The 26,812-nt window shown below is 44.3% G+C and overlaps 2 protein-coding genes and 2 pseudogenes across 2 annotated transcripts in view; all 4 read left to right on the top strand.

The window, feature by feature from the left end:
• Trim39 (tripartite motif containing 39) overlaps positions 1–26,812 on the top strand; it is a 99,809-nt gene that overhangs the window by 22,690 nt on the left and 50,307 nt on the right. The gene's annotated exons all lie outside the window — the stretch shown is intronic.
• On the top strand, positions 15,262–15,791 carry LOC127224411 (H-2 class I histocompatibility antigen, Q10 alpha chain-like; annotated as a pseudogene).
• On the top strand, positions 19,831–26,556 carry LOC127224410 (prostaglandin E synthase 3-like; annotated as a pseudogene).
• The window catches only part of LOC127224385 (H-2 class I histocompatibility antigen, Q10 alpha chain), a 44,156-nt gene continuing 43,878 nt past the window's right edge, over positions 26,535–26,812 (top strand). The window contains exon 1 of the mRNA XM_051187424.1: positions 26,535–26,630. Coding sequence (XP_051043381.1) covers positions 26,558–26,630 — 73 coding nt within the window. The 5' untranslated portion in view covers positions 26,535–26,557. The remainder of the gene's footprint in view (positions 26,631–26,812) is intronic.

The raw sequence follows: 26,812 nt of genomic DNA, 5'->3' as shown, positions 1-26,812 counted from the left end.
GAGATCCAGTGGTTCCTCCCCATGGAGTAATCTCAGGTTCCCCATTCTTGTCTGTAAGTGAAGAAGAAATTCCAGTGTTGCAAAGCATAAACATTACCTGCTTCAGGACTCACTTATAAGACGTGCTATGACAAATTGCTTGAGGATTCATCAAGATAGCTCAGATTTTCCGTCCCACACACACTTCACCATCATTACACATATTGTCCTCAGCATGCTCCTGTTTTTTCACTTTCTCTCACCTAGATGTGAAAGAAAAGCTAAAAAGTCTACTTACCCAGCCCAGCCAGAGAGATGCAGCTACTAACACTCCTGTGGTGACCACAATGGTGCCAGACCCCCAACGCCTGGGGTTGGAGGAGAACCAAAGAAGTCTGAACCCTGTTGGAGAAATGTCCTGATGGTGGAAAGAAACACCAGATTTAGCAAAGCATTTTTTCCTTCAGAGAGGGAAGCTCCGTGAAAAGCCACAAGCTGAGTGTGGGGAAGGAGGGAGCAGGTGTGTGTTTTACTAGGGGGACACTACAGAGGCCAACGTGACTACTCAGTGAGGACTATGTATGCATCCTAAGGACTTTAAAAATATACCATTTTACAATAGAAAATTAAAGATACAGTTCTTAAAATAGACAAGGAGAGATGTGGTACCCTGAATATTTGGCCTTAGATGAGGCATTTCAAACCATCCCACTACTCACTGGGGGCAATTACACAAACGTTGACCCTTCGCTAGCAAGGTTTCATCATAGGAAAAAGTTCTCTATCCTCAGGCCCCAACTCATGTGTAGTGATATATACACCCTGCTCACACCTGTTGCACTGACCATGTCCATTGGGGCATGGGGCAGGTGCCATGTGACGGGGGGGGGGGGGACTGGGTCTGGGGTCCCTGACCCCAGTTCACTATCTTCCTTCCTGGTCAGAGACAGAGAGCATCCAGAGGCATCCTTGGAACAGGAACCTGCCCCCAATAAACATCCATCAGCCAATACTATGTCCTGGAACCTTGATTCCCATGCAGTATTTTGGTGTCAAAAGTGAGATAGGGATTTTCACAGGGCCTGGGGAATTAGGTTTCACCCAGGCAGCTGGGCATCTGCACTGCATTACCACTCCCTCCCCCCAGCCCTGCTGCTTGGCAGTCTCTTGCAGTTTCCCTACTCCCTTGCCATTCCCCACCCCCCTCCCCACTGGGGTCAGTGCAACTGGTGCTGGCAGGGGGAATATCTCACTACACTCATGCCTTCCATCCAAACCCCCAAATAATGAGCTCAGCCACATGGGGGCTTTCTTGGCTTTCCCACCTGACCAACAGCCCAGATCTGCTTACCAAGAAGAAGAGACTGTGGTGCATGGTGAGCCCTAGATCCTACAACTCACAATACCAGGATCCGGGGACCTGTGAAGATCATCCACCTTGCGCTGCACTAACTGCAGTGTGCAGACTGGTGATTTAACTCTAACTTCACCACATCCGGAGTGGTATCAGCAGCCTTATTAGGAATGGTGGAATGTGGTAAACCAACCAGAAATGACAATATCTCTAGAAAAACCACACCGAAGGGACACCAGGTGAACACACTCTGGCTGCAACAAAACTTTTCTTCTCCTGTGAAAAAGAACCTAGCATCCTCTAATATTGTGCTTTTTGTGGTCTTAAAAAACAGGAACTGGCTACTCAAAGGGTACTTTGAAGGGTTAGGGTTTAAATGAATTCACCAGACCCAAGTTAAATAGGTGTTTTATTGAGGAAGAACTTACACAGATAGGAGTTAACAACTGCAGTGGCCTTCCCGCTCTAGAAGATGCAGTCTCTGCCCTTCCTATGCTCTCTGAGAACCAAGAGAGTTCTCAACCTTAAAAGGGTCAAGTGTGGGAGGAAAGCTTGAGGGACCAGGAAGACTGAGTCAGGGGAAGAACAGAGGAGAGAAAGAAAAGAGATGCCTTAATAGAGAGAGTCATTATAGGTTTAAAGGGAAATCCTGCACTAGAAAAATATCTAGAGATACACTAGAATGACCCCAGCTAAGAATCAACGCAATGGGGGAGAGGCTATCTTTCTTTATTTAAGATGTATTCATTTATTATGTATACAGTGTTCTGCTTGCATGTATACCTGAAAGCCAGAAGATGATACCAGATCTCATTACAGAAGGTTGTGAGCCACATGTGGTTGCTGGGAACTGAACTCAGAACCTCTGGAAAAGCAGGCAGTGGTCTTAACCTCTAAGCCATCTCTCCAGCCCAAGAGGCTATCTTAAATGCCCTTCCCCTATAATGAGATTGATGGCTACCTTATATGCCATTACAGAGCCTTCATCCAGTAGCTTACAAAACAGAAGCAGAGACCCACAGCTAAGCACTAAGCTGAATTCCTGGAATCCAGTTGTAGAGAGGGAGGAGTGATGAGCAAAGGGGTCAAAGCCATGCAGGGGAAACACACAGAAACAGCTGATCTGAACAAGGCAGAGCTCATGAATCCCAGATGGACAGCTGGGAAACCAGCATAGGATGGAACCAGTCCCCTGCATGTGGGTGTCAGGTAGGAGGTCTGGGCAGTCTATGGGGCTCCTGGTAATGGAACAGCATTTATAGTCAGTGTACGAATGGACATTGGGAGCCTGTTCCCCACAGAAGGATACACTCTCAGCCAAGACACATGGAGGTATGGCTGAAGGGCCTAGGCCCTGCCCCAAATGATGTCAGACTTTCATGATCTCCCATAGAAGGCCTCACCCTTTCTATGGAGTAGAAGAAGGATGGGATGAGGGTCAGTGGGGGGGGGGATGGGAGAATGGGAGGGAGAGAGAGCTGGGATTGATATATGAAATAAGAATGTTTCTAATTTAAATTTTTTAAAAGAGGGAGAAAAGGGTCAAGTCTGCACCTGAAAACACGCCCAAAGGGTGTGGCCACTACTACAAGTTCACTGGCAAGGTGAGATGCCACCAGAGTACTTCAAGTTTTCTCTGTTTTGCGCTCAGCTGAGTTCCAGCACTTGAGGTTCCTGGTGCTGAGTTGGGCAGGCATGCCACAATTCTTCAGGGCATGCCAATCCCAGAGGGCAAGAATGACCCTTACCTCTAGTCATGGTAACACTCGTCACCCTAGATCATCTTAAGAATGGGATCACGTGGTGGTGATGGTGCTCGCCTTTAATCCTGGTACTCAGGGATGAAGAAGCAGGTGGATCTCTGTGAGTTCGAGCTCAGCCTGGTCTACAGATTGAGTTCCAGGACACCCAGGACTGTTACACAGAGAAACTCAGTCTCAAAAAAACAAAACAAGAATGGGCTCTATAGGATACTGAGAGACTAAGTTTGTGATCCACTCCCTGCTTGAATGTGTCCTTAACCAAAGTAGGCCTGCTAGGTTCTGTATCTTGCAAGTGAAATTATGAACACATTCTAGAGCTAGCCACAAACCCCTCAGATTAATCCTGTTTCAAAGGTATCTAACCAGAAAGGTGGAGAGTGAAGACTACACCCTTAAAGAAAATCATGTAATGAAGCTGGTGATTTGAAACCCTTCAGCAATCTCATTGTCAGGGCAGGTTAGTGCTTCTGCTCTGGGAGCCACAAGTTAAGGGTTGAGGTTTTGAAACTAGACTAGGAACCCTGCAGAGACCTGAAACTGCAAGGGATGAAATGTGTAGGCATTTCTGGATTCTCCTGGGAAAGGAAACTGGTAAGGCAAGAAAGCTGATGCCAAGCAACCATGACTACCCTGCAGTCAAGGTTCGGGAAGGAGTCCAAGTATGGGTACCAAGCTGGAGTAACACAGTTGGGACCCAAGCTGTGTGAAGGAGTGAACAGAGAGGTAGCATGGGAACACCCTTGCATCAAACTCTGGCTCCTGGATTCTGCATCCAGCCTCGGAAATTTCTTTCTTTCTGGTTTTTTTCTTCTTATTATTTTATATATCAATCCCAGTTCTCTCTCCCTCCCATGTCCCTCACTGATCCCCCATCCCATCCCCCATCCACTCCCCAGGGAGGGTGAGGCCTTCTATGAGGCATCATCAAAATTTGTCAAGTTATTTGGGGGAAGGCCCAGGCCCTCCCCCGTGTCTCTAGGCTAAGGGAGTATCCCTCCACGTGGAATGGGCTCCCGAAGTGCACTAGGGATAGATATATCCTGGTTCCCATTGTCAGAGATCCCATAGACTGCCCAGGCCTCTTAACTAACACCCACATTCAAGAAGTCTGGGTTGGTCCTATGCTGGTTTCCCAGCTATCACACTGGGTTCCATGAGCTCCTCCTTGTTAGTGTCAGCTGTTTCTGTGGGTTTCTCCAGCCTGGTCTTGACCCCATTGCTCATCCATCACTTCTCCCTCTCTGCAACTGGATTCCAGGAGTTTGGCTCAGTGCTTAGCTGTAGGTGTCTGCTTCTGCTTCCATCAGCTACTGGATGAAGGTAGGTTCTAGGATGGCATATGGGTGATGGGAGATGTCATTCTGTAAATATGTTTCTCTTATTGGTTAGTGAATAAAGTACTGTTGGCCAATAGGAAAGCAAGATAGGACTAGGACACAAGGAGGATTCCAGGAAGTAGTAGGGAGGAGAGTCAACATGGAAGACAGAGAGAAGAACGCCAGTAAGATAAGACCACGAGGAAATACTTAGATTAATAGAAATGGGTTAATCATTAAGACAGAGCCAGCCAATAAGAAACATTAGAAACAGGCCAACAGCATTATATCAAATACAGAGTCTCTGTGTATTATTTGGCACTGGTGCGGCGGTGGGACCAGACCTGCGGAGGAAAAACAACTCATAACATAATGGCACCGAACATAGACATGAGAACTTCCATTTAAAACTTACTAGTGTGGATGAGAGCTGGAAATGGCAGTGCCCACATCTCCAAGCCGGCAACATGCTGCTGCATGGCAGCATAGACCAAGGCAGTGAACACAGCTCTCAGTTCTGGTGGTAAAGTTACCCGCCGCCATCTTGGATAGACCACGGCTAACACAGCTGTGTCTTTCATTTTAGCAATGTTGTTGTTTACCAAATAAAAGACTCATGGCCACAGAAAAGATAAAAGATTTACAGTAAAGACAGATTCACATTAAGAAAAACCACTAAAGGTTTACAGGGTGTTTTAAAATATACGTAGGCTTGGGAGAGAAAAAGAATAAAATGGTTTTAAAAAGACAGAGAGTAGCTGAGTGTGGTGGCACACGCCTTTAATTCCAGCACTCGGGAGACAGAGGCAACCAGATTTCTGTGATTTCAAAGTAAACCTGGTATGCACAGTTAATTCCAGGACAGACAAAAGTTACACAGAGAAACTCTGTCTCCTAAAATGAAAAAACAAAACTAAAAGAAATAGAGTAATAAAAAAGCCATGTAAAGACAGAAAGCACAGAGAGAATCTGACTACTGTACGGTATTATATTGTCTTTAAATTATTTGACTGCTGAGGAAATAGCAACAACTGTTAAAACAAATTGGATTAATCCGATTTACATGTTTTAAAAATACTTTGACTCCAAAATTTAAGTTCAACCACAGGTTACTGGGGAAAAGGATTTCTACTTTTGTTTCCACAGAAAATGAAAAGCTGTGGATTCCTTCCAGACTAATGTGGTTTGGTCAAGCCAGACCCCCTGAAATACCATCCCAGGTGATCTAACATTCAAAACAGTTGGGACAAGGCAGACTTACAGACTACGGCCAAGATTTCTGCATCTTCTTAGGATCCCCATGACAGCACCTCCTACCAGCAGGAAGTAGTTTGGAAAGAACAACACCCAAATTCCCAAATATTGTTTATAAATGTTTGTTTTCACTTAAGTAGAGTTGATTATAAATGGTTAATGACCACAACCAATCTTTTTTTTAAGGGTAAAAAGGGGAGTATAATATAGATATGAATACTTTGTTTTGCAATGGATTTTCATTTATTGATACAATTTAAGGTCAATTTTGTGATGTGTATATTTCTCCTCTTGTTTAGGTATTATGTTTAGATAGCTCATTTAGAAAAATAATGTATAATTTAATACAGATTATAGATAGTTACCTATAATAGTCAAAACATATAGTTAAGTTAGTTGGATTTCTAGATATACACAGATGTATTTGAGATAAATAGGCATTCTTGAAACCTTTCATAGACCTACAAAACATGGCATTTAAAATGGTTTAGGGTTTTCCTTGACAGTGAGACATAACTGCTCCTGGCAACACCACCTGCACCAAAAAGGAAGATGGACATTAAAGAAACTTGTTATGGAGTTTACTTTCAATATGGCAAAACTAGCTATTTGGACAAGATACTGCTCTTGTCTGGACTGTTTGACTTTATGCTGTATAAACTGGACATGTAGGACCCATAGGAAAGTGACTGTTGATACAAGATGGACATTGCTATGGGTTCCTCCTTCATGGAAGAGTCTGCCAGACAGTCTGCAGGACACAAAGAAAAGTGACTGACAAACTGCCAATAAAAGAGGACAGTTTAAAGTTTCCTGCTTTGCTGAGGAGTCTGTCAGACACACTATGGCCTATGGGCTGAAGATGGAAGATTACAGAAGAACTTCGGGTGACTGACCAGGGTAGTTGTCTCTGTCATTTTTAGAGTTTATATATTATCCTTCTGTGGTCTTTGATGGAGTTGAAGACAGATAGTTATGGTTATAGTTTTCCATAGTTAGGATTAAAGATAAGTTACATATAGGACTTTAGACTCACAAAGATAGGATAGATGATGGACTATTTTCTTTAAATCTTGCTAAATGTTAATGGACTAAATATTGTTAACGGTAATTCTTATTTGATAACTGTTGTGTGATATATTTTGCTATGCTAAGGAAAAACCCTTGTTTTTATTTTAGACAGAAAAGAGGAGATGATGGGAGATGTCATTCTGTAAATATGTTTCTCTTATTGATTAGTGAATAAAGCACTGTTGGCCAATAGGAAAGGATGATAGGCAGGACTAGGAGACAAGGAGAAGAGAGGAAGAAGTAGGGAGGAGATCCAAGATGGAGGACTACAGGGTAGAACACCAGCCCCTCTCTCTGGCAAGATAAGACCATGTGGTGATGGGAGATGGCCAATAGGAAAGGAAGATAGGAGGGACTAGGAGACAAGGAGGAAAGAGGAAGTAGTAAGGGGGGGGTCAAGATGGAGAGACCGGAGAAAGCAGAATGCCGGCTCCCCGGTAAGGAAACCACGTGGAAATACATAGAAATGGGTTAATAATTAAGACAGAGCTAGCCAATAGGAAACAAGTAACTGGCCAACAGAATTATATCAAATACAGAGTCTCTGTGTGCTAATTGGGGCTGGCGCGGCGGCGGCAGGACAAGACCGGCGGTGTGAGGAAAAACCCTACTCCTTACAAATGGCACCCACGTGGCTAATAAGAACTTCCACTTAAAATTTAACAAAAGCTTAAAAAGGGTTTTAGAAACAAAAGAACAGAGACAAGCAAGGTTTCTTGGTAACAGCATTTTCCTGGGTTGCACTCTGCTTTGCGAGAAACAAGCAGATATTCTCGTGGCTCCTTTAAAAGGGAGGATTCCTGACTCAGCATAAGCGGCAAAAAACTGCATGGCTTTTAAGAAGCACTGCTAACAATTTCTTGGTGTATATGAGAGCTGGTGGTGGCAGTGACCACATCTCCAGGCCTACAGCATGCTGCTGGGTGGCAGCTTAGACCAAGGTGGTGAACACAGCTCTCACTGCTGGCAGTAAATCACCGGCTAACACAGCTATGATTTTCATTTTAGCAATGTTGTTGTTTACTAGATGAAAGACTCGTGGCCAGAAAAAGATAAAGATTTACAGTAAAGACAGATTCATATTAAGAAAAACCTCTAAAGGTTCACAGTGTGTTTTAAAAAATATGTAGGCTTGGGAAAAAAATGGTTTTAAAAAGACAGAGAACAGCTGGGTATCACACGCCTTTAATCCCAGCACTTGAGAGACAGAGGCAAGCAGATCTTGTGATTTCAAAGTAAACCTGGTTTGCAGAGTAAATCCAGGACAGATAAAAGTTACACAGAGATACTCTGTTTCAAAAAATGAAAAAAATAGAAGAGAGTAATAATAAAGCCACTTAAAGATGGAAAGCTCAGAGAGAGTCTGGATACTATACAGTATTATATTGTCTTTGTATTGTTTGACTGCTGAGGAAACAACAACTGTTGAAGGAAATTCTGCTGGACTAATTCAATTTATATATTTTAAAAATGCTTTGACTCCAACATTTCAGTTCAAGGATAGAAAGGATTTCTATTTTTGTTTCCACAGAAAATGAAAAGCTGTGGATTCCTTCCAGACTAATGTGGTTTGTTCAAGCCAGACCCCATGAAACAGCGTTCCTGGTGATCCAACATTCAAAACAGCTTGGACAAGGCAGCCTTGCAGACTACAGCCAGGATATCTGTGTCTTCTTAGGATTCCCCATAACAGCACCCACTATCAGCAGGAAGTAGTTTGGAAAGAACAACACCCAAATTCCCAAATATTGTTTATAAATGTTTGTTTTCATTTAAATGGACTTGGTTATAAATGGTTAATGATCACAGCCAATTCTTTTTAAAGGTAAAAAGGGGATTATGGTATAGATATGATTACTTTGTTTTGGAATTGATTTTTCATTTATTGATACAATTTAAGGTCAATTTTATGATATGTATATTTCTCCTCTTGTTTAGGTATTGTGTTTAGATAGCTCATTTAGAAATGCAATGTGTAATGTAGTACAGGTTATAGATAGTACCTATGATAGTCAGATCTTATAGTTAAGTTAGTTAAGATTTCTAGATATACAGACATGTATTTGAGATAAATAGGCATTCTTCAAACCTTTCAAAGACCTACAGAATATGGCATTTAAAATGGTTTAGGGTTTTTCTTGACAGTGAGACATAACCTGCATCAGAAAGGAAGATGGACCTTGAAGAAAGGAGTTATGAAGTTTGCTCCCAATATGGCAAGACTAGCCATTTGGACAAGATACTGCTCTTGTCTGGACTGTTTGGCTTTATGCTGTATAAACTGGACATGCAGGACCCACAAGAAAGTGACTGCTGATTCAAGATTGACATTGCTACAGAGTTCCTGCTTCATGGAAGAATCTGCCAGACAGTCTGCAGGACACAAAGAAAAGTGGCTGACAAACTGCCAATACAAGAAGACAGTTTAAAGTTTCCTGCTTTGCTGAGGAGTCTGCCAGACACACTATGGCCTATGGGCTGAAGATGGAAGGTTACTGAAGAACTTCAGGTCACTGACAAGGCAAGATGTCTCTGTCATTTCTAGAGTTTATATACTATCCTTCTGTGGTCTTTGAAGGAGTTGAAGACAAATAGTTATGGTTATAGTTTTCCTTAGTTAGGATTAAAGATAAGTTACATATAGGACTTTAGACTCACAAAGATAGGATAGATGATAAAATATGTCTTTAAATCTTACTAAATGTTAATGAACTAAATATTATTAACTGTGATTCTTATTTGATAACTGTTGTGTGATATATTTTGCTATGTTAAGGTTAAAACCCTTTTTTTTATTTAGACAGAAAAGAGGAGATGATGGGAGATGCCATTATGTATATATGTTTCTCATACTTGTTAATGAATAAAGCACTGTTGGCCAATAGGAAAGGAAGATAGGAGGGATTAGGAGACAAGGAGGAAAGAGGAAGTAGTAAGGAGGGGTCAGCATGGAGAGACAGGGGAGACCAGACACCTGCCCCACTCCCCCGTAGGTGAAACCACGTGGAAATACATAGAAATGGGTTAATAATTAAGACAGAGCTAGCCGATAAGAAACAAAAAACAGGCCAACAGAATTATATCTAATACAGAGTCTCAGTGTGTTAATTGGGGCTGGCGCTGCGGCGGGACCAGACCAGCGGCGGGAGGAAAAACCTTACTCCTTACAACGTGGAAGTACTTAGATTAACAGAAATGGGTTAATATTTAAGACAGATCTAGCCGATAAGAAACTAGTAACTGGCCTACAGAATTATATCAAATACAGAGTCTCTGTGTGTTATTTGGGACTGGCATGGCAGTGGGACCAGAGCGGCGGGAAAACCCTACTCATAACATATGGGGCAGTCATCAATAAAATTATTAAGGAAGGACATTTAAGTTAGCCTCTCCACTATTGCTTAGATTGTTAGTTGGGACTACTCTGGTAATTTTATGGACATTTCCCTAGTGCCAGATTTCTCTTTAAACCTATAGTGGCTCCCTCTATTATGGTATCTCTTTTCTTGTTCTCCTCTATTCTTCCCAGAACTCAAATTCCTGCTCCCGCATGTTCTCCACTCCCCTCTTCTCACCTTCTCTTTCTCCTAACTCCCTCTCCCCTCCACCCATGCTCCCAATTTGCTCAGGAGATCTTGTCCTTTTCCCCTTCTGTGGGGGACAATTATGTCTCTTAGGGTCCTCCTTGTTTCCTAGCTTCTCTGGTGGTGTGCAATGTAGGCTGGTGACTCTTTGGTCTATGTCTAAAATCCATATATGAGTGAGTACGTCGTACCATGTTTGTCTTTTTGTGTTTGGATTACATCACTCAAGATGGTTTCTTCTAGTTCCATCTGTTCGCCTGTGAATTTCAAAATTCCATTTTTTTTTTCAGCTGAGTAGCACTCCATTGTGTAAATGTGCCACCTTTTCTTTATCCATTTTTCAGCTGAGGGGCAACTAGGTTGCTTCCAGGTTCTGGCAATTACAAATGATGCTGCTATGAACATAGTTAAACAGATGTCTTTGTTGTATGAATGTGCATCTTTGGGGTATATTCCTAAGAGTGGAATTGCTGGATCTTGTGGTAGACTGATTCCCATTTTCCTGCCATACTGATTTACAAAGTGGCTGTCCAAATTTGTACTCCTACCAGCAGTGGAAAAGTGTTCCCCTTTCTCTACATCCTCTCCAGTGTAAACTGTCATTGGTGTTTCTAATTTTAGCCATTCTGGCAGGAGTAAGAGTTGTTTTGATTTGCATTTCCCTGATAGCAAAGGATGTTGAACACTTTCTTAAGTGTCTTTCAGCCTTTTTGATTTCCTCTATTGGTAGGATAAACATAGTAAAAATGGCAATCTTGCCAAAAGCAATCTACAGATTCAATGCAATCCCCATCAAAATTCCAACACAATTCTTCACTGACCTTGAAAGGATAATAATCAACTTTATATGGAAAAACAAAAGACCCAGGATAGCCAAAACAACCCTGTACAATAAAACTTCAGGAGGCATCACCATCCACAACTTCAAGCTCTACTATAGAGCTATAGTCCTGAAAACAGCCTGGTATTGGCACAAAAATTGACAGGTAGGCCAATGGAATCAATCTGATATTAACCCACACACTGAGAACACCTGATTTTTGACAAAACAGCTAAAAGTATACAATGAAAAAAGAAAAGCATCTTTAACAAATAGTGCTGGCACAACAAGATGATGCTGTGTAGAAGACTGCAGACAGACCCATGTCTATGGCCATGCACAAAACTCAAGTCTAAATGGATCAAAGACCTCAACATCAATCCAGCCACACTGAACCTCTTAGAAGAGAAAGTGGGAGGTACCCTTAAACAAATTGGTACAGGAGACTTCTTCCTGAACATAACTCCAGTAGCACAGACACTGAGATCGACAATTAATAAATGGGACCTCCTCAAACTGAGAAGCTACTGTAAGGCAAAGGACACAGTTGACAAGACCAAAAGGGAAAAGATCTTCACCAACTCTACATCTGACAGAGGGCTGATCTCCAAAATATACAAAGAACTCAAGAAACTAGTCACCAAACACCAAATAAGGTACAGAACAGAACTCTCAATAGCAGGTTCTTTCTCCTTGTGGTGACTGGCAGAATGTCTGTTATTTCAGGGTGTGGACCTTCCCAGGAAGGTTTACTTCCCTAAACGCTTGTTAAGCAAATGCTCGACTTCCCTGCTCCCCACCCCCGCCCCGCCCACACACACTCCTTTTAAAAGAAGTTGCGCAAAGCCAGGACTGCTCACTACTTCTCCTTGGTGCAACGGAAATAAAAGCCCTGTGCCCTGCACAGCAGCTCACTTTCTGACAAGTGTTTAGGGTGTTGAAGGAGATGGCAACCTGGAAAACACATGAGGGGAGGTGGCTACCCAGTGCTATTGCCATCCAAGTCTTCGCCTTATTTTGAAAGTACACCCTTTCTCCTATCCCGCTCCCTCCACCTTCCCTCTCCCTTCTCCCCTTCCTCAGTCTCTTTCTGGAGACTGGGTTTGAGATCACAAGACAAACTTGCTAAGGGGACCCAGGTGTGCACCCAGCGATAGCCTTCACCTCAAGAGAGATGCAAGACTTTCTGGCCCTTTTAACTTTACTACCTGGCACTCCCGGATGGTTTTGAAAAGTTTCTGTTCTCAAATTTTTGCCAGTGCTGCACTGATCCTATCTCCTCTCAGCCCTAGCAAAGAATCCCTGAGGTAACCGATGCAGAGGGCTAGGGTAGGTAAGGGCTAAGGTTAAAATATTTATCCTTATTTTCACAAATATGTATAGCTCTCACTGACCAAGATCACGACAGAAAGCCACAACTAGTCAAAATGTGGTTATTGGTCATGGGGTGCCTAGCCCCAGCCAATGTTTACAAGAGCACCTCTGCTCTTAGGGCTCTGGGAACAAAGATGAAGAGGCAGCAGAACCAGGGGCCAGAACCTCGGCAGTGAGGGTGCAGCTTCTAAAAAAGAAAGGAAATATTAAAAGAACACACAGAGGGAGAAAGAAAGAAGGGAAATTGAAGTAGATCTGGGAGAAGTTGTAGGGTGCATGGGGGTGAATGTGGCCAAAATACACATTGTGTAAATCTCTCAAAGAAGCCCTATAGTAGCCACTCCTTTAATCCCAGTGTGTGCAGGTGGAACAGCTATCCTGGATGCTTGGCTGCCACACACAGAGAGGGGGTGGTGCATAGCTCATGTCTTCAGCTGGTGATCTTTGAGTGGTACATATGCAGCAATGGATCACTACTACAGCATCCAGAGAGAGTGGGTTGTCACACTCTTTCATTTTCTCTAATGATTAGACAGAGAGGAGGACTGGGAAGATGGAGGAGCACTCAAAAAGAACCAAATACAAAGAATTTGCAATAACAGAGTCCCATCAGCCTCTGCTTCCTGAGGGCTGGGAGCAAAGACATGTGCCACCAGGCCAAGCTATAAAAGTTTTAATGATCTATTTATTTCTTTAATATGTATAAAAGTGTTTGCCATAGGAGGAGAGGGAATTTGGGTTGATATTTAAAATGAGATTTTATCTAAATTTTAAAAATTGTAAAAAGTATTTGCCTACGTGTATGTGTGTGTTTCTTTCTTTCTTTCTTTCTTTCTTTTTTTTTTTTTTTTTTTTTTTTTTTTAATCACACAGACCTATCTATCTGGTTTACCCAGAATGGCCCAGAAAAGGCATTGCCTGTCGTCCAGAGTGGCCAGAAGAAGTTGGGTCCTGGAGCGCTACAGTGTCAGACAGTTGTGAGTCACCAAACTGAATTGCAGAACCATCTCCGCAGCCCCTATTTCATGGATTTTTAATGAACACATCTTCAGAGCCTAACCATGCATCCTTTACATTCAGATTTAACACAGAACTGCCCAAGAACCTCTCTTTATGTTAATTTAGATAAAAAAGTAGACTTGAGTTTTCCCTGGAAATCTACATAGCTTCTCATGTGTGTAATTTGTAGAACAGGCAATGCCTAGAACTGCAGAAGCTAGCAGGGCTGCTGTGGACACTTGAACCTTTAGGTGACTAGTTTCTCCAGCTCTGGTTGGAGCACACTGTGACATACTGTGCTGTCATGTGACTTTCTGCACACTAGTCCCTATTGGCCTCTGCCTTCAGCCTCTGCTTTTAGTCACTCCCTGGTGGTCTAGTGGTTAGGTTTTGGTGTTCTCTCTCTCTCTCTCTCTCTCTCTCTCTCTCTCTCTCTCTCTCTCTCTTTCTCTCGGTTCCTGTTTTTAGTAACCAGTTGGTAACTGAAATTTTACAAGGACAAATCAATAAATCCCAGAAATAAGAGACCTGCATCATTGAAATTTACCACCTGGCCACCAACCCACCCCACCAAGGACAAGATCCAACCTCTTGTCCAGTATGCACATTGCTCAGGCTTGAGGAACTCTGGAGCCAACTCAGTTATCAGATCCACTGTCCCTTCTCTCACCAGCCCATCTGTCAGCTCACAGCACCACAATTGTGAGGATGGTACAGGTCAGGCATTCTGACAGAATTAGGGATTCACAGAAATTTAAGTGCTATTTTTATATAGTTCATTTCTTTCTGAGATTAATTAATTAAGCGTTCTTGGACAAGTGTGTGCACTAGGGAAACACAAAGTGTAAATAAGTTTCAGTATAGTGCTGGATTCACCACCCACAGGGTTTCACTTTCCCATGGAGAAGTCTACTGTCCTGAGACAATGTCCTGGATCCACATAATCTCCCATCTGTGAATGACCGGAGCACTGTAAAACCCAACAATCCGGAGGCAATTTTGCTCCCTTTGAAAAGAAACACTGGGCGTTTTGTAAGTAAAGTCTGTTTAGACACATTGTGAAGAGCCCAAACTCAATTGCTTGGCATGTGACCTGCTCTTGCAGGTGAACACAGGAACCAGGTCTCTATGGTATTTGTGGGCCAACTCTTCTAGCTTTGAAGAGGAAACCTATGGAGCTTGCCAGCAACCCTGACCATCTGCCTTCCATCCTAAGGACCCACGTGGTAGGAGAGGACTGGGTTCTGCAAGTTGTTTTCTGACCCCCACAGGTGTGTGTGGGCAGAACATGGCTATACACAGAGACATGCACTCACGGTAAATATACTTTTTTTTAAGGAAATAAATAAAACATAAAAGGGAGGGGGAAATCTATCCCTCTCCCGCATTGCCAGGCCTGTCCACTGTTGTCATCCTAGTCTAGTCTCTGGGGTGTGATTTCTCCCAGAAGACTCCAGACTTGGTACAGGAAGCGCAGGAGGAGGGGAAGGTGGGAGGAGATGAAGAAATGAGATCCTCATTCCAGAGGCCCCTCCTCAATTCCAGACTCAGCGACACAAGACAAATAGCACTGTGTCCCATAGCACATAGTTAGTGCTCCAGATAAAGTCTTGGTTCCCAGGCGAGGTCTGCGGTGGGGAGGCCCAGCGCTGGGTGGGGTAGAGATCCTGGAGAATCAACCAGCGTGGCCGCAGGCAGCGGGCGCCGGTTGTAAAGTCCACGCAGACCCCGAACGCCCAGATCTGAGATGGGGGCAGTGGCACCGCGCACGCTGCTCCTGCTGCTGTCGGCCTCACTGGCTGCGACCCAGACCCGCGCGGGGGTGAGTGGGAGGGAAATGGCCTCTGTGCGGAGGGCAGGGGTGGGACCGAGAAGCCGCATCCCCGCAACGCCCGGCCAGACCCTCCCGCCCCTTCCCCACCCGGGTCCGGAGCCGGTCGTCCCGCTCCCCTCCCAGCAGTGCACCTGCCCGGGGTCCCGAGAGGAGGTCGGGGTCTCAACGCCCGACGCCCCCAGGCTCGCACTCGATGGTATTTCCACACCATCGAATCCCAGACCGGCCTCAGGGAGCCCTGGTCCATATCGTCGGATACATAGACAAGAAGCAGTTCCTGCGCTTCTACAGCGATGTGGAGAATCCAAAGATGGAGCCACGGGTGGCATGGATGGGGTGGGAGGGGCTGGAGTATTGGGGGAGCCAAGGACAGCAAGCAGATTGACCAAGTTAACCTGAGGACCCTGCTGGGCTTCAACAACCAGAGCGAGGGCAGTGAGTGACTCCAGGTCGGGTCGGAGTTAACGTCCTTCCACGTCCCCAAGTCTGGAGTTGCACGGGTCCCAAGTCTGAGGTTGGCCCTGAAGCTGCGCAATCTCAGGGATGCTGGCTCTAGAAAACAGCTGACCCTGACCAGGACTAACAAGGGGGGGGGGGGCGGTCCCCTCAGGCACTCACACCACCAGCCTTAGTAAGGCTGCCTTGGGCGCTTCCTCTGCGGGTGCCTTCAGTTCGCTTAGATTATTTATATCTGTTGAGGTTTATTATGTTGCCTAGTATGTGGTCGATTTTAGAGAAGGATCTTTTGTGTTTGGATGGAATGTTCCATACATGTCTGTTAAACCCAATTGAGACATAACTTCTGTTAGTTCTTTTGTTTCCTTGTTAAGTTTCTGACTTGTAGCGCCCATGCTACCATCTGTTCCACGAATCCGGGGAAGACATAGAGATTGAAATAAAGACAAGACAGCCGGTCATTCGTTTAATGGCAATGTCGGAACGCCAAATGCTGAATACCGTTTATTGAGGGGATGGAACAGGCTTAAATACTGACTTACAGCACAGTGGAAAATTACAGGAATTTTAGGCTTAGCACCTCCCTGTGAGGCACATATGGTCACGAGGTGTGTGTTACCAAAAAAACAAGAAGACTACCAACAACAGCCTTGGGGCAAGGAGTTCCAGCCAACAGCTTCAGGATTGCCTCAGGGGGTCCATGCAGGGTCCTACACTGACTGCTGGTCCTGTCTAGTGATGAGAGTAGGGTGTTGAAGACTGCCACTATAAGTGTGTGAGGTTCTACCTGAGCTTTGAGTTTTAGTAGCGTTTCTTTTACGAATGTGGGTGCCTTTGTATTTGGGGCATAGATATTCAGAATTGAGACTTTGTGCTGATGGATTTCTCCTGTGACGAATACAAAATGACCGTTTTCATCTCTTTTGATTGATTTTGAAGTCTAACTTATTAGATATTAGGATAGCCACACCTGTTTGCTTCTTGGGTCCATTTGATTGGAAGATCTTTTCCCAACCCTTTACCCTGAGATAATGTCTGTCTTTGAAGCTTAGATCTGTTTCTTGTATGCAGCAGAGTGCTCCTTGCCTCTGAGCCAACTCTCCAGCCCTTCTAAGTAGTTTAATCTGCATTTTCATGAAGGCCAGAGATACTAAACACACTAAAAATATTAGTGGTCATTTGTTCCATCCCAGGCACAGCTAAGAATGTAGGACTAGCATATGACGCTGGTACTTTACTTCTGGGCAGAAGTCTGCCCCCCACTGGTGAGTTATTTGCACCCAGTGCTTATTGCTGCTTTATTCACTAGAGCAAAGAATTGGATTTAACCCAGTTGTCTATCGACAGATAAATAGATAATGAAAATCTGGTATACACATGAAATGGGATACCATTTGAAGCTCTAAACAATGTAATCACAAAATATTCAGGAAAACAGATGGATTTAGAATGTATACTATTAACCGAGCTCACAATCTCAAAAAAAAAAAAAAAAAAATACAATGTTTTTCTTTATATGTGGGATATAGCTAAGAGTATATGGATATATCTAAACATCCAGGTCTCAGAATGCCTGGGCAGTCTAAGGGACCTTGGACATTGGAACCAGGATGTATCCCTGGTGCACAAAAGGACTTTGGGAGCTCATTCCCCATGGAGGGATACTCAACCTATAGGCAGGAGGGAAGGCCTAGTCCCTACTCCAAATGACTTGACAGATTTAGATGACCCCTCCTGGAAGGCATCACCCTACATGTGGGATGGGGGGGGATGGGAGGGGAAGGTGGGGGGCATGGGAGGGTGGGAGAGAAGGAAAGAAGGAGGGAGGGAGAGTAAACTGGGATCGATATGTAAAATAAAAAAAAATTTAAAACAACAGCAAAGATTACATGATTACATGCCTGGCCGCCTTCGGGGTAGGGGATCCTAAGAGAGGGAGGGAGAATGAGGGGACAAGCGACCCGAGAGATGGAGACAAGACAGTATTCTGATCAAGTCTAGTTTATTGAATATAACCATAGGGTTTAAGTAGTGGAAAAATGAGGGAATGGGCCAAAGGGAGGAAGTGAGGGAGGCAGAATGCCCTTCCCAGCAGGATGCAGCTGTTCTGCTCTAAGGTAAGTTGCTCTAAGATAAGCCTGCAGCTGGGACTCTTTCAGGGTCAGGCTTCATCATATGCTGAACAGGAAAACAGTCATAGGGGAATGGAAAATTACCTGTATGTTAGTATCTAAGAGAGTAGTAGGAAAGATTGCTGTTAGGATGCTAATTTGCTCTGGGGTTCCCCACAATAACATTGCTCTAAATGACTACCTGAGGACTGAGGATGCTGGCACAGGGACACAAGTGGGAACAGACTGGTGAGGCAGAGGGATTGAGGGATGGAGGACCTACCTGGAGGGCACATATGTGCAGGGCCTCAGGCGATACCTGGAGAATGGGAATGCTTCTCCTGAGTGCACAGGCCACCTTGGGCCACTCCCAACTACTTCCTCTGCCCTAGGCCTGGGCTCAGTCCTGAGGAAGAAGAGACCCCTCAGCTGGGGTCATGCCCCTGTGTCTTCTTCATATTTTTAATTGTTTGGAAATTTATTACAGAAAAAAGGCACTCATTGAAATTAGCCAGAACAGAAGTTTTACATCTCAGTTTAATTCTATGCAGTTAGAGTAGCCATTATGAACTTGCAGAGATTCATCTTGGATTTTACAAAATCATTATCAAATATAATTCAAGCACTTATCTAGCACCAACACAGAAAAAAAAATTTAAAAATGAAAATCCATGACAGATTTAGAACTAGAAAACCATTAGCTTTATATCCTGTTTCATAATTCAAGTCAAATTACCTTTGTTCAGTCCTTTCAAGTCCCTCAGTATTTAGGCTCTCTTGTTACACTGCACACAAACGCACACTTGTTTAGATATATCTATATACTCTTAGCTATATCCCACATATAAAGAAAAACATTGTAGTTTTTTTTTGTTTGTTTGTTTGTTTTTTTGAGATTGTGAGCTCGGTTAATAGTATACATTCTAAATCTATCTGTTTTCCTGAATATTTTGTGATTACATTGTTTAGAGCTTCAAATGGTATCCCATTTCATGTGTATACCAGATTTTCATTATCTATTTATCTGTTGATAGACAACTGGGTTAAATCCAATTCTTGGCTCTAGTGAATAAAGCAGCAATAAGCACTGGGTGCAAATAACTCACCAGTAGGGTGCAGACTTCTGCCCAGAAGTAAAGTACCAGCGTCATATGCTAGTCCTACATTCTTAGTTGTTGTTTGCTTTCATTTTTGGTTTTTGAAACGGGTTTTTCTGTGTGACAGTCAGTGGTTCTAATTTTAATTTTTTTTTAGAAATTTCCAAAATGATTTACACACACACAGTGAGGCTCTTCTCCATCTCCTCTCCATTTGCTGTCAGATTTCTTGGTGACAGCCATTCTGATGGGGTGAGGTGCTATCACAAAATAGTTTTCACTTTTTTTTTCATTCTTTTATGAGGATGAGTGTCTTGCCTGCCTGTGTGCATGTGCACCATGTGAGTACCTGGTGTCTGGGGTCAGAGGAGGGGGTGCAATTCCTGGGACTGGAGTCACAGACAGTGCATCTAACCCAGGTCCTCTGCAAGAGCATCAAGTGCTCCTTGCCTCTGAGCCAATCTCCAGCACTTCTAAGTAGTTTAATCTGCATTTTCATGAAGGCCAGAGATACTGAACACACTAAAAATATTAGTGGCCATTTGTGCTTTTTCTCATATTAAGATAACTGTTGCTCACTATCCTTCGCACACATGCACGCTCATTCTCCATCCTGCAACCCCTTGTCCTACACTTTCCTCTTTTCCCAGGCTGAAGGAGCAGCTCTCAGCAGGGTGTATTCTGGGAGGTCGAGCTAACTGCTGCTGTAGCTGAAGAGCAAGAAGAGGCTGCTGCCACTGGGCAGAAAACATGGGAGCTGCAGCTGCCTCCAGTGAAGCCCACAACCCATTCTTACCTGGCCCCCTGCCAGGTTCACAATGAAGCCTTACTATGCAAAGTGGTAGGATCTAAGGAACTATGGATTCATTGAATTCTATGTTGAAGACAGTAAAGATGTTAGTTTGAATTTTGAAAAATCCAAACTTGCAGTTGTCTTGGAGAAAGGAGAAAGGAAATTGATCTTTTCCACTGTATTGATCCAAATGATTCCAAGCATAAAGGTGGTGGTGGTGCCCACCATCAATCTTAGCACTTGGGAGGCAGAGGCAAGCGGATCTCTGGGAGTTCAAAGCCAGCCTGGTGTACAGAGTTGTCGAGCACTATCACCTTGCCTGCAAGAACGACGCTCAACAACAGGATTCTTCTGCAACTATGTTTATTGCGCAGCTTCTTACAGCAAGTTGAGGGAAGACCCCGAAGGAGGAAAAAGGCGCTGCTTATATATGCTCAGAGGAGTCATGTCCGTTACTGACAGGTGCAGCCCGCAACGCTCGTAACGGTCACCCCATGACGTAGATCGTGGATCGCGCATCTGCGCCTTGCTGGCTTATAGACAGGAAACCGGCACCATGGCTCTCTACACAGAGTGAGTCCCAGGACAGACTCCAAAGCTACAGAGAAACCCTGTCTATGGGAATGAGGGTGAGAACGGACCAATTTTATGTTGTTTTCGGAAAGAGAATCTGTCCAGTAGTGGCCTAAGTTAACAAAGGAGAGGGCAAAGTTTAATTGGCTGAGTGTGGACTTCAACAATTGGAAAGACTGGGAGGATGATTCAGATGGAGACATGTCCAGTTTTGAATGCTTCTCTGAGAGGATGGATACATGGGTGGTGAGAAAGATGTAGGTTTACCAGAAGTAGATGGAGCAGAGGATGATTCACAAGACAGTGATGATTGAAAAAATGTCAGATCTGGAGTTGGGAATTCTGTCATCACCTGGATTTTGAGAAAGGGAAATACCTTCTGCCAGATCTGATAATTGTGAAAATTCCTGAGTTGATAGCTGTACAGGCAGATGCTGTGTTTGCCTCCTTTAACCCATTTTTTTTCAACTTTTTTTCTGTTGATAATGTACCATTGTGTGGGGCAATTTAAGTCATCTGAGGCACTATCCTTATGTATGAACATTTCCCAGGATTCCATGAAGCACCTGGGATCCTAGGCAACTGATGCAGCAGCTCTGATGAGTAAACACATTTCATCTAAGTCTTCTTTCTTCATAACAGTTACTTACATGTTAAGAAGCTCTCAGCTTAGGGAAAGAGAACTAGTTTTAGATCCTAGACCATGGACTTGAAGGGAGCTGGAACAAATTGGTTGATATCCTAAACTGATGATACCCTGCCATTCTTCCAGTGTACCTTTCAGAATTATTCTACTAAGTTTTATTTTTCAAAAAAAAAAATGTACTTTACATTATTGTATGTGTTCAGTTGTCAGTGTTCGGGCATACTTTAGCTGAAACTAGTGAATGCCCTTAGGTGGTTTTTGAAGTCTATACATTTGGTATTGTTTGGCACTCAAGCTCTTACATCTCTTAGCATGGAGGACAAAGAAAGCTGTACATTGTTGCTTGAGAGTCTGTACATTTTAGACCAGATTTGTATTTGCACTGTCAGTATGGCAGATGGATGGGAAATGTTAATACACTTTTGGGTTGGGTTTTGTTGTTGTTGTTGTTTGTTTGATTTTGTTTTGTTTTTTGTTTTTGTTTCCTGTTTGCTTTCAGTTTATGCCCTGGCTATTTTTTGTGTTCATGACAGTGGGGATTTTTTTTTTTTTTTTTTTTTTTTTTGGTTTTTTTTCGAGACAGGGTTTCTCTGTAGCTTTGAAGCCTGTCCTGGAACTTGCTCAATAGACCAGGTTGGCCTCAGACTCACAGATATCCACCTGCCTTTGCCTCCCAAGTGCTGGGACTAAAGGTATGTGCCACCAATGCCCAGCTACAGTGGGGATTTTTAAAAAGTTCTACATTCTTTCTAATAACCTGTTAGAAGATTTTTTTTTAAAAAAAAACTGTCTAATCAGTTCCCTCACCCATTTATTGATTGGCAATGTTAGTTCCTTGGTGTTTAGTTTCTGCAGTTCTTTGTAAACTGAGGACTCAAGTCCCTTGTCTACATCCAGCTGGTACAGGTTTCTCCTACTGTGTCCTCTGTTCCCTCTGCTGATTGTGTCCTGTGCTGTGAAGAGGCTTTACCTTCATGCTGATGCACGGCCTAATTAGCTCCTGTGGTATTGTCCTATTCTGAGCTCTTGTCCACCCCAGTATCTGGAAGGGTTTCCCCTAGGTTGTATTCTTGAACTCTAGGTGTTTCAAGTCTTAACTTAATAAAGTTTCTGCTCTATTTCAAGTTGACTTTTGTACAAGGTAGGAGGTGAGAATCTAAATTCATCTTCACAGGTTAAAAAAAAAAAAAAACAGTATTGCAGCATAATGTGTAGAATGGGCACTTTTCCAATGTGTGTTTGCATTCTTTATGGGAAGAATATGCATTGTTTTGTCATTTTACTTCCAGGAACTCTATTCAATGTCTTTGATTTTTCTGTCCATTTTATTGCAGTCTTGGGCCGTCTTTGTCATTGTCGCCCTGCACTGAGGTCGGGAGTGTAGCGCCTTAAGAAGGTTTGGCTGTTCATGGTCTTTTATCATTCAACACAAATTCATTTATTCTAAAGCTGTGAGATGTATCAGCATTGTAAAAGTATTGCATTAAATCAATAGATTATTTTGGTAGTATGGCCATTGTCAGTCCAAGTATTAACTCTGTCAGTCCAAGAGCATGGGTTGCCTTTCCATCTTTTAACATTGTCTTCTGTGGTTTCCTGTGTCAGATCTTAAAGTTTTCATTGTAAGAGTCTTTCATTTCTTTGGTTAGATATATCTCTAAACACTTAATTCTGGTGGAGTCGCTTTGAATGTTTCACATTTCCTAAATTATTTTTCTGAAAAATACACTGCTGGGATAAATGAAAGGTACTTTTTATATTGATTTTTGTATCTGGCAAGATACAAAAAGTTTTTGTAGATGAAGTTTCTGTCCTGCCTTGTCGCACAGTCACTTTGCCCCAAATAAACTGTTTGGCTGATGGCTTAGGCTTCTTACAGGCTACCTCTCTCTTGATTATTAACCCATAACTATTGATCTATGTATCTCTACCAGACCTTATCTTACAGTAAGGCTCCAGCATGTTGCTCCTTCAGTGGCTACATGGTGTCTCCCTTTGAGACCTCTCTCTGCATCCTCTCCCAGAATTCTCCTCCTCTCGTAGCCCCGCCTATACTTTCAGCCTGGCTACTGGTCAATTAGTGTTTTATTCATCAAGCAATAAAAGAAACAATAACAGAAGGACATCCCCCATCAAGATTTCCTGTAGACTCACCAAGGTCTTTTAAGTAAAGAATCTGTTGTCAGGATCCCTTTTATGCCAATCTTCTGTCTATTTCTGGTAGCTTATATACACTCATCACTGTATTAAATATTATGGTGGAGAATGTACACCCTTGTCTCCTTAGGGGGAAACTCTGGGTGTCTCTCCTTTTGACATGATATCTACCTGTCTCCTTATCTCTCAAATATGGGAGGTAGAATCTTCTATTTGGTCTCCTGACCCTTTATCCTGACTCTCCCAGGGTTCACCCTTCTTTTGGACAGTTCTGAGTGTGTTTCAGGAGGGAAAAAGAAAAGGTCCCTGTATGACCTTCAGTCTGCAGTCCTGTGTGGGCCATAGCCTTGCTCAGACCCAGTTCTCTGCCCACACCCAAGGTCTCTACAGTATGAATTCAGTGATGCTGAATCCATCAACCCCTCTCACCCAGTCAGGAGCAGAAGTCCCTTCTTGCTGATGTGACACCTAGAGTTCTGTGATCCTGGGCTCTTTCACCCATATCTAAAATTACTCAAAGATAAGATTATCCAGAACCCTGTGTCTAAGCTAGAGGGGATTTTCACCCCTCCCTCACCCCATTCCTGCCCCATCCCAGGATAGTCACAGGGACCCTGTTGAAGTTCCTGCAAAACACATGAACTTCCCAACTCTTCCCCTCAGACCCTCCAAAGACACATGTGACCCATCACCCAGACCTGAAGGTAAAGTCACCCTGAGGTGCTGGGCCCTGGGCTTCTACCCTGCTGACATCACCCTGACCTGGAGGAAGGATGAAGAGGAACTGATCCAGGACATGGAGCTGGTGGAGACAAGACCTGCAGGGGACGGAAGCTTCCAGAAGTGAGCAGCTGTAGTGTTTCTTCTGGGAAGGAGCAGATACATGAATGTCACATGCAGCATGAGGGGCTGCCTGAGTCCCTCACCCTAAGTTGGGGTAATGAGAGTGTGGGTGAAAAACTGAGCCATCTCTCCAGCCCCTGTGCTCTTAGGTTTTGCCACTGGAGGTGTGATGTGGGTGAGAATGAACACAGGTATGAAAGAGGTTGAAGCTGAGGTAGAAGGGTGCATAGTGAAAAGAACACACACACACACACCACACACACATACTATACACCACACACACACACTACACATACACACACACCACACACACACTACACATACTACACATACACACATACCACACACCACACACACACACACTACACATACTACACATACACACACACCACACACACACACACATACTACACATACTACACATACCACACACCACACACACTACACATACTACACATACACACATACCACACACCACACACACACACACATACTACACATACACACATACCACACACCACACACACACACACACACTACACATACTACACATACACACACACCACACACACACACATACTACACATACTACACATACCACACACCACACACACTACACATACTACACATACACACATACCACACACCACACACACACACATACTACACATACACACATACCACACACCACACACACACACACACTACACATACACACATACCACACACCACACACACACATACTACACACACACTACACACCACACACACACACTACACATACACACACATACACACACATACCACACACCACACACACACTACACATACTACACATACACACTACACACCACACACACACACTACACATACACACATACACCACACACACACTACACATACACACATACCACACACCACACACACACTACACATACTACACATACACACACTACACACCACACACACACACTACACATACACACACATACCACACACCACACACACACACTACACATACACACACATACCACACACCACACACACACACACTACACATACTACACACCACACACACACACTACACATACACACACATACCACACACACACATACTGAAAGACCTAAAAAGTAATGTTAATGATGGACTAACCTGGAAACCAATATCTGTTCCTTGGAATTTGCTAGCTTCCTCTCACAAGGCCCTGAGATAAGAAGAATTCACACTGCCCCTCCTTTCCTGTGAGTCAACAGGTGGTAAATAAGGTCAAGAGATAGCTGTAACTCTGGTTTGCCCAGACAAGATTAATTAGCACACCCTGAGGCCCTAAGGTCTAATAGTAGACCCTAATAGCAGACCATCCGGCCTCCAAGGGTCACGTACTCAATGGACAGAGGGTCCCACCCCCTCTCTAAGCTAGTGGGTTTGCCTTTAAAACCACCTGGGCCCAGGGGAGGGGGCTTCTCCCTAGCCTGCATGCTGGAGGAGCCCGTTTGCACAAACATTTCCTGTTCATTAAAGCCTCTTGCATTTTGCAGCAACTGGACTGGACATTGAGTTCTTGGGGTATCAACAGAACCTGGAAGACTCCTCATTCTGAGGGTCTTACAATACTACACACACACATACTACACACCACACACACACACACACACACACACACACACACACACACACACACACACGCTCGACCGGAACACTGGTTGGAGCAGGACGTGGGCACTCTGGGGTGTTCAGGACCTGCTCACTACCACCCATGAAAGAAGCAGAAAGAATGGGCTGTGATCTAGGATTGGATAGAGAGCACATTTCACATTCTTTCCGTCTCCCTTTCCCTCCCCCTTCCTTTAACCTTTCTCTGAAGTCTGGCTCTGGGAAGTCAGCTGCTGATTCAACAAAGACACAGACTAGTAGAAGAGGAATCCTGGGATTAGTCAGCAGGAAGCTGAGCCCTTTCCAGCTGGCCTGTGAGGTAGCCACATCTCAAAGTGACCTCAGCTCTCCTGAAGCGTTAAGAAAAAACAGCAAGATGAAAACTGAACTGTGACTTGGGAGAGATCCTGAGCGAGGATCACTCAGAAACTCTCGGGGTCACACACTGTGGGGAGTAATGAATGGTTGATCTCCAGACGCTGAGCTTGGGTGGTTTGCTACATGGTAGCAGGTAACAGAAGCTGAATTCTCCCACAGTCCTCCTGTGGAGTTCTGAGAACTCTGAGCTGCAGCCCCAGCTTTCAAAAAGGAATTACCCGGCCTCTCCATCTGCTCTAAGCTATTGTGAGGCTGCATTCTTATCATTTTATTCCAATTTTAAGTGTTTTCTGCAGTCTTAGTCCCAGTGAGGTCCGGGATAGGGAAGCCCAGAGCTAGGGATCCCCTATCCCAAATTTCACTTCTCTTTTGTCAGGCCCTTCTGTCCGGACGACTCCGCGATCCTCACTCCCATTGGATGTGGAGATCGCGGGGAACCAACCAGCGTCGCCGCGGACACGGGTTATAAAATCACGCAGACCCCGGACGCCCAGATCTGAGATGCGGGCGATGGCACCGCGCACGCTGCTCCTGCTGCTGGCGGCCGCCCTGGCCCCGACCCAGACCCGCGCGGGTGAGTGCGGGGCCGGGAGGGAAACGGCCTCTGCGGGGAGGGCGGGGGCGGCCTCGGGGAAGCCTCGTCCCCGCATCGCCCGGCCAGACCCTCCCGCCCCTTCCCCACCCGCGTCCCGAGCCCCGCGCCCCGCTCCCCTCCTGGCCCGCGCACCTGCCCGGTCCCGGGAGGAGGTCGGGGTC

This window comes from Phodopus roborovskii, unplaced genomic scaffold, assembly GCF_943737965.1.
Source record: "Phodopus roborovskii unplaced genomic scaffold, PHOROB, whole genome shotgun sequence".
Lineage (NCBI taxonomy): Eukaryota > Metazoa > Chordata > Mammalia > Rodentia > Cricetidae > Phodopus > Phodopus roborovskii.
This window is presented reverse-complemented; position numbering and strand designations above follow the sequence as displayed.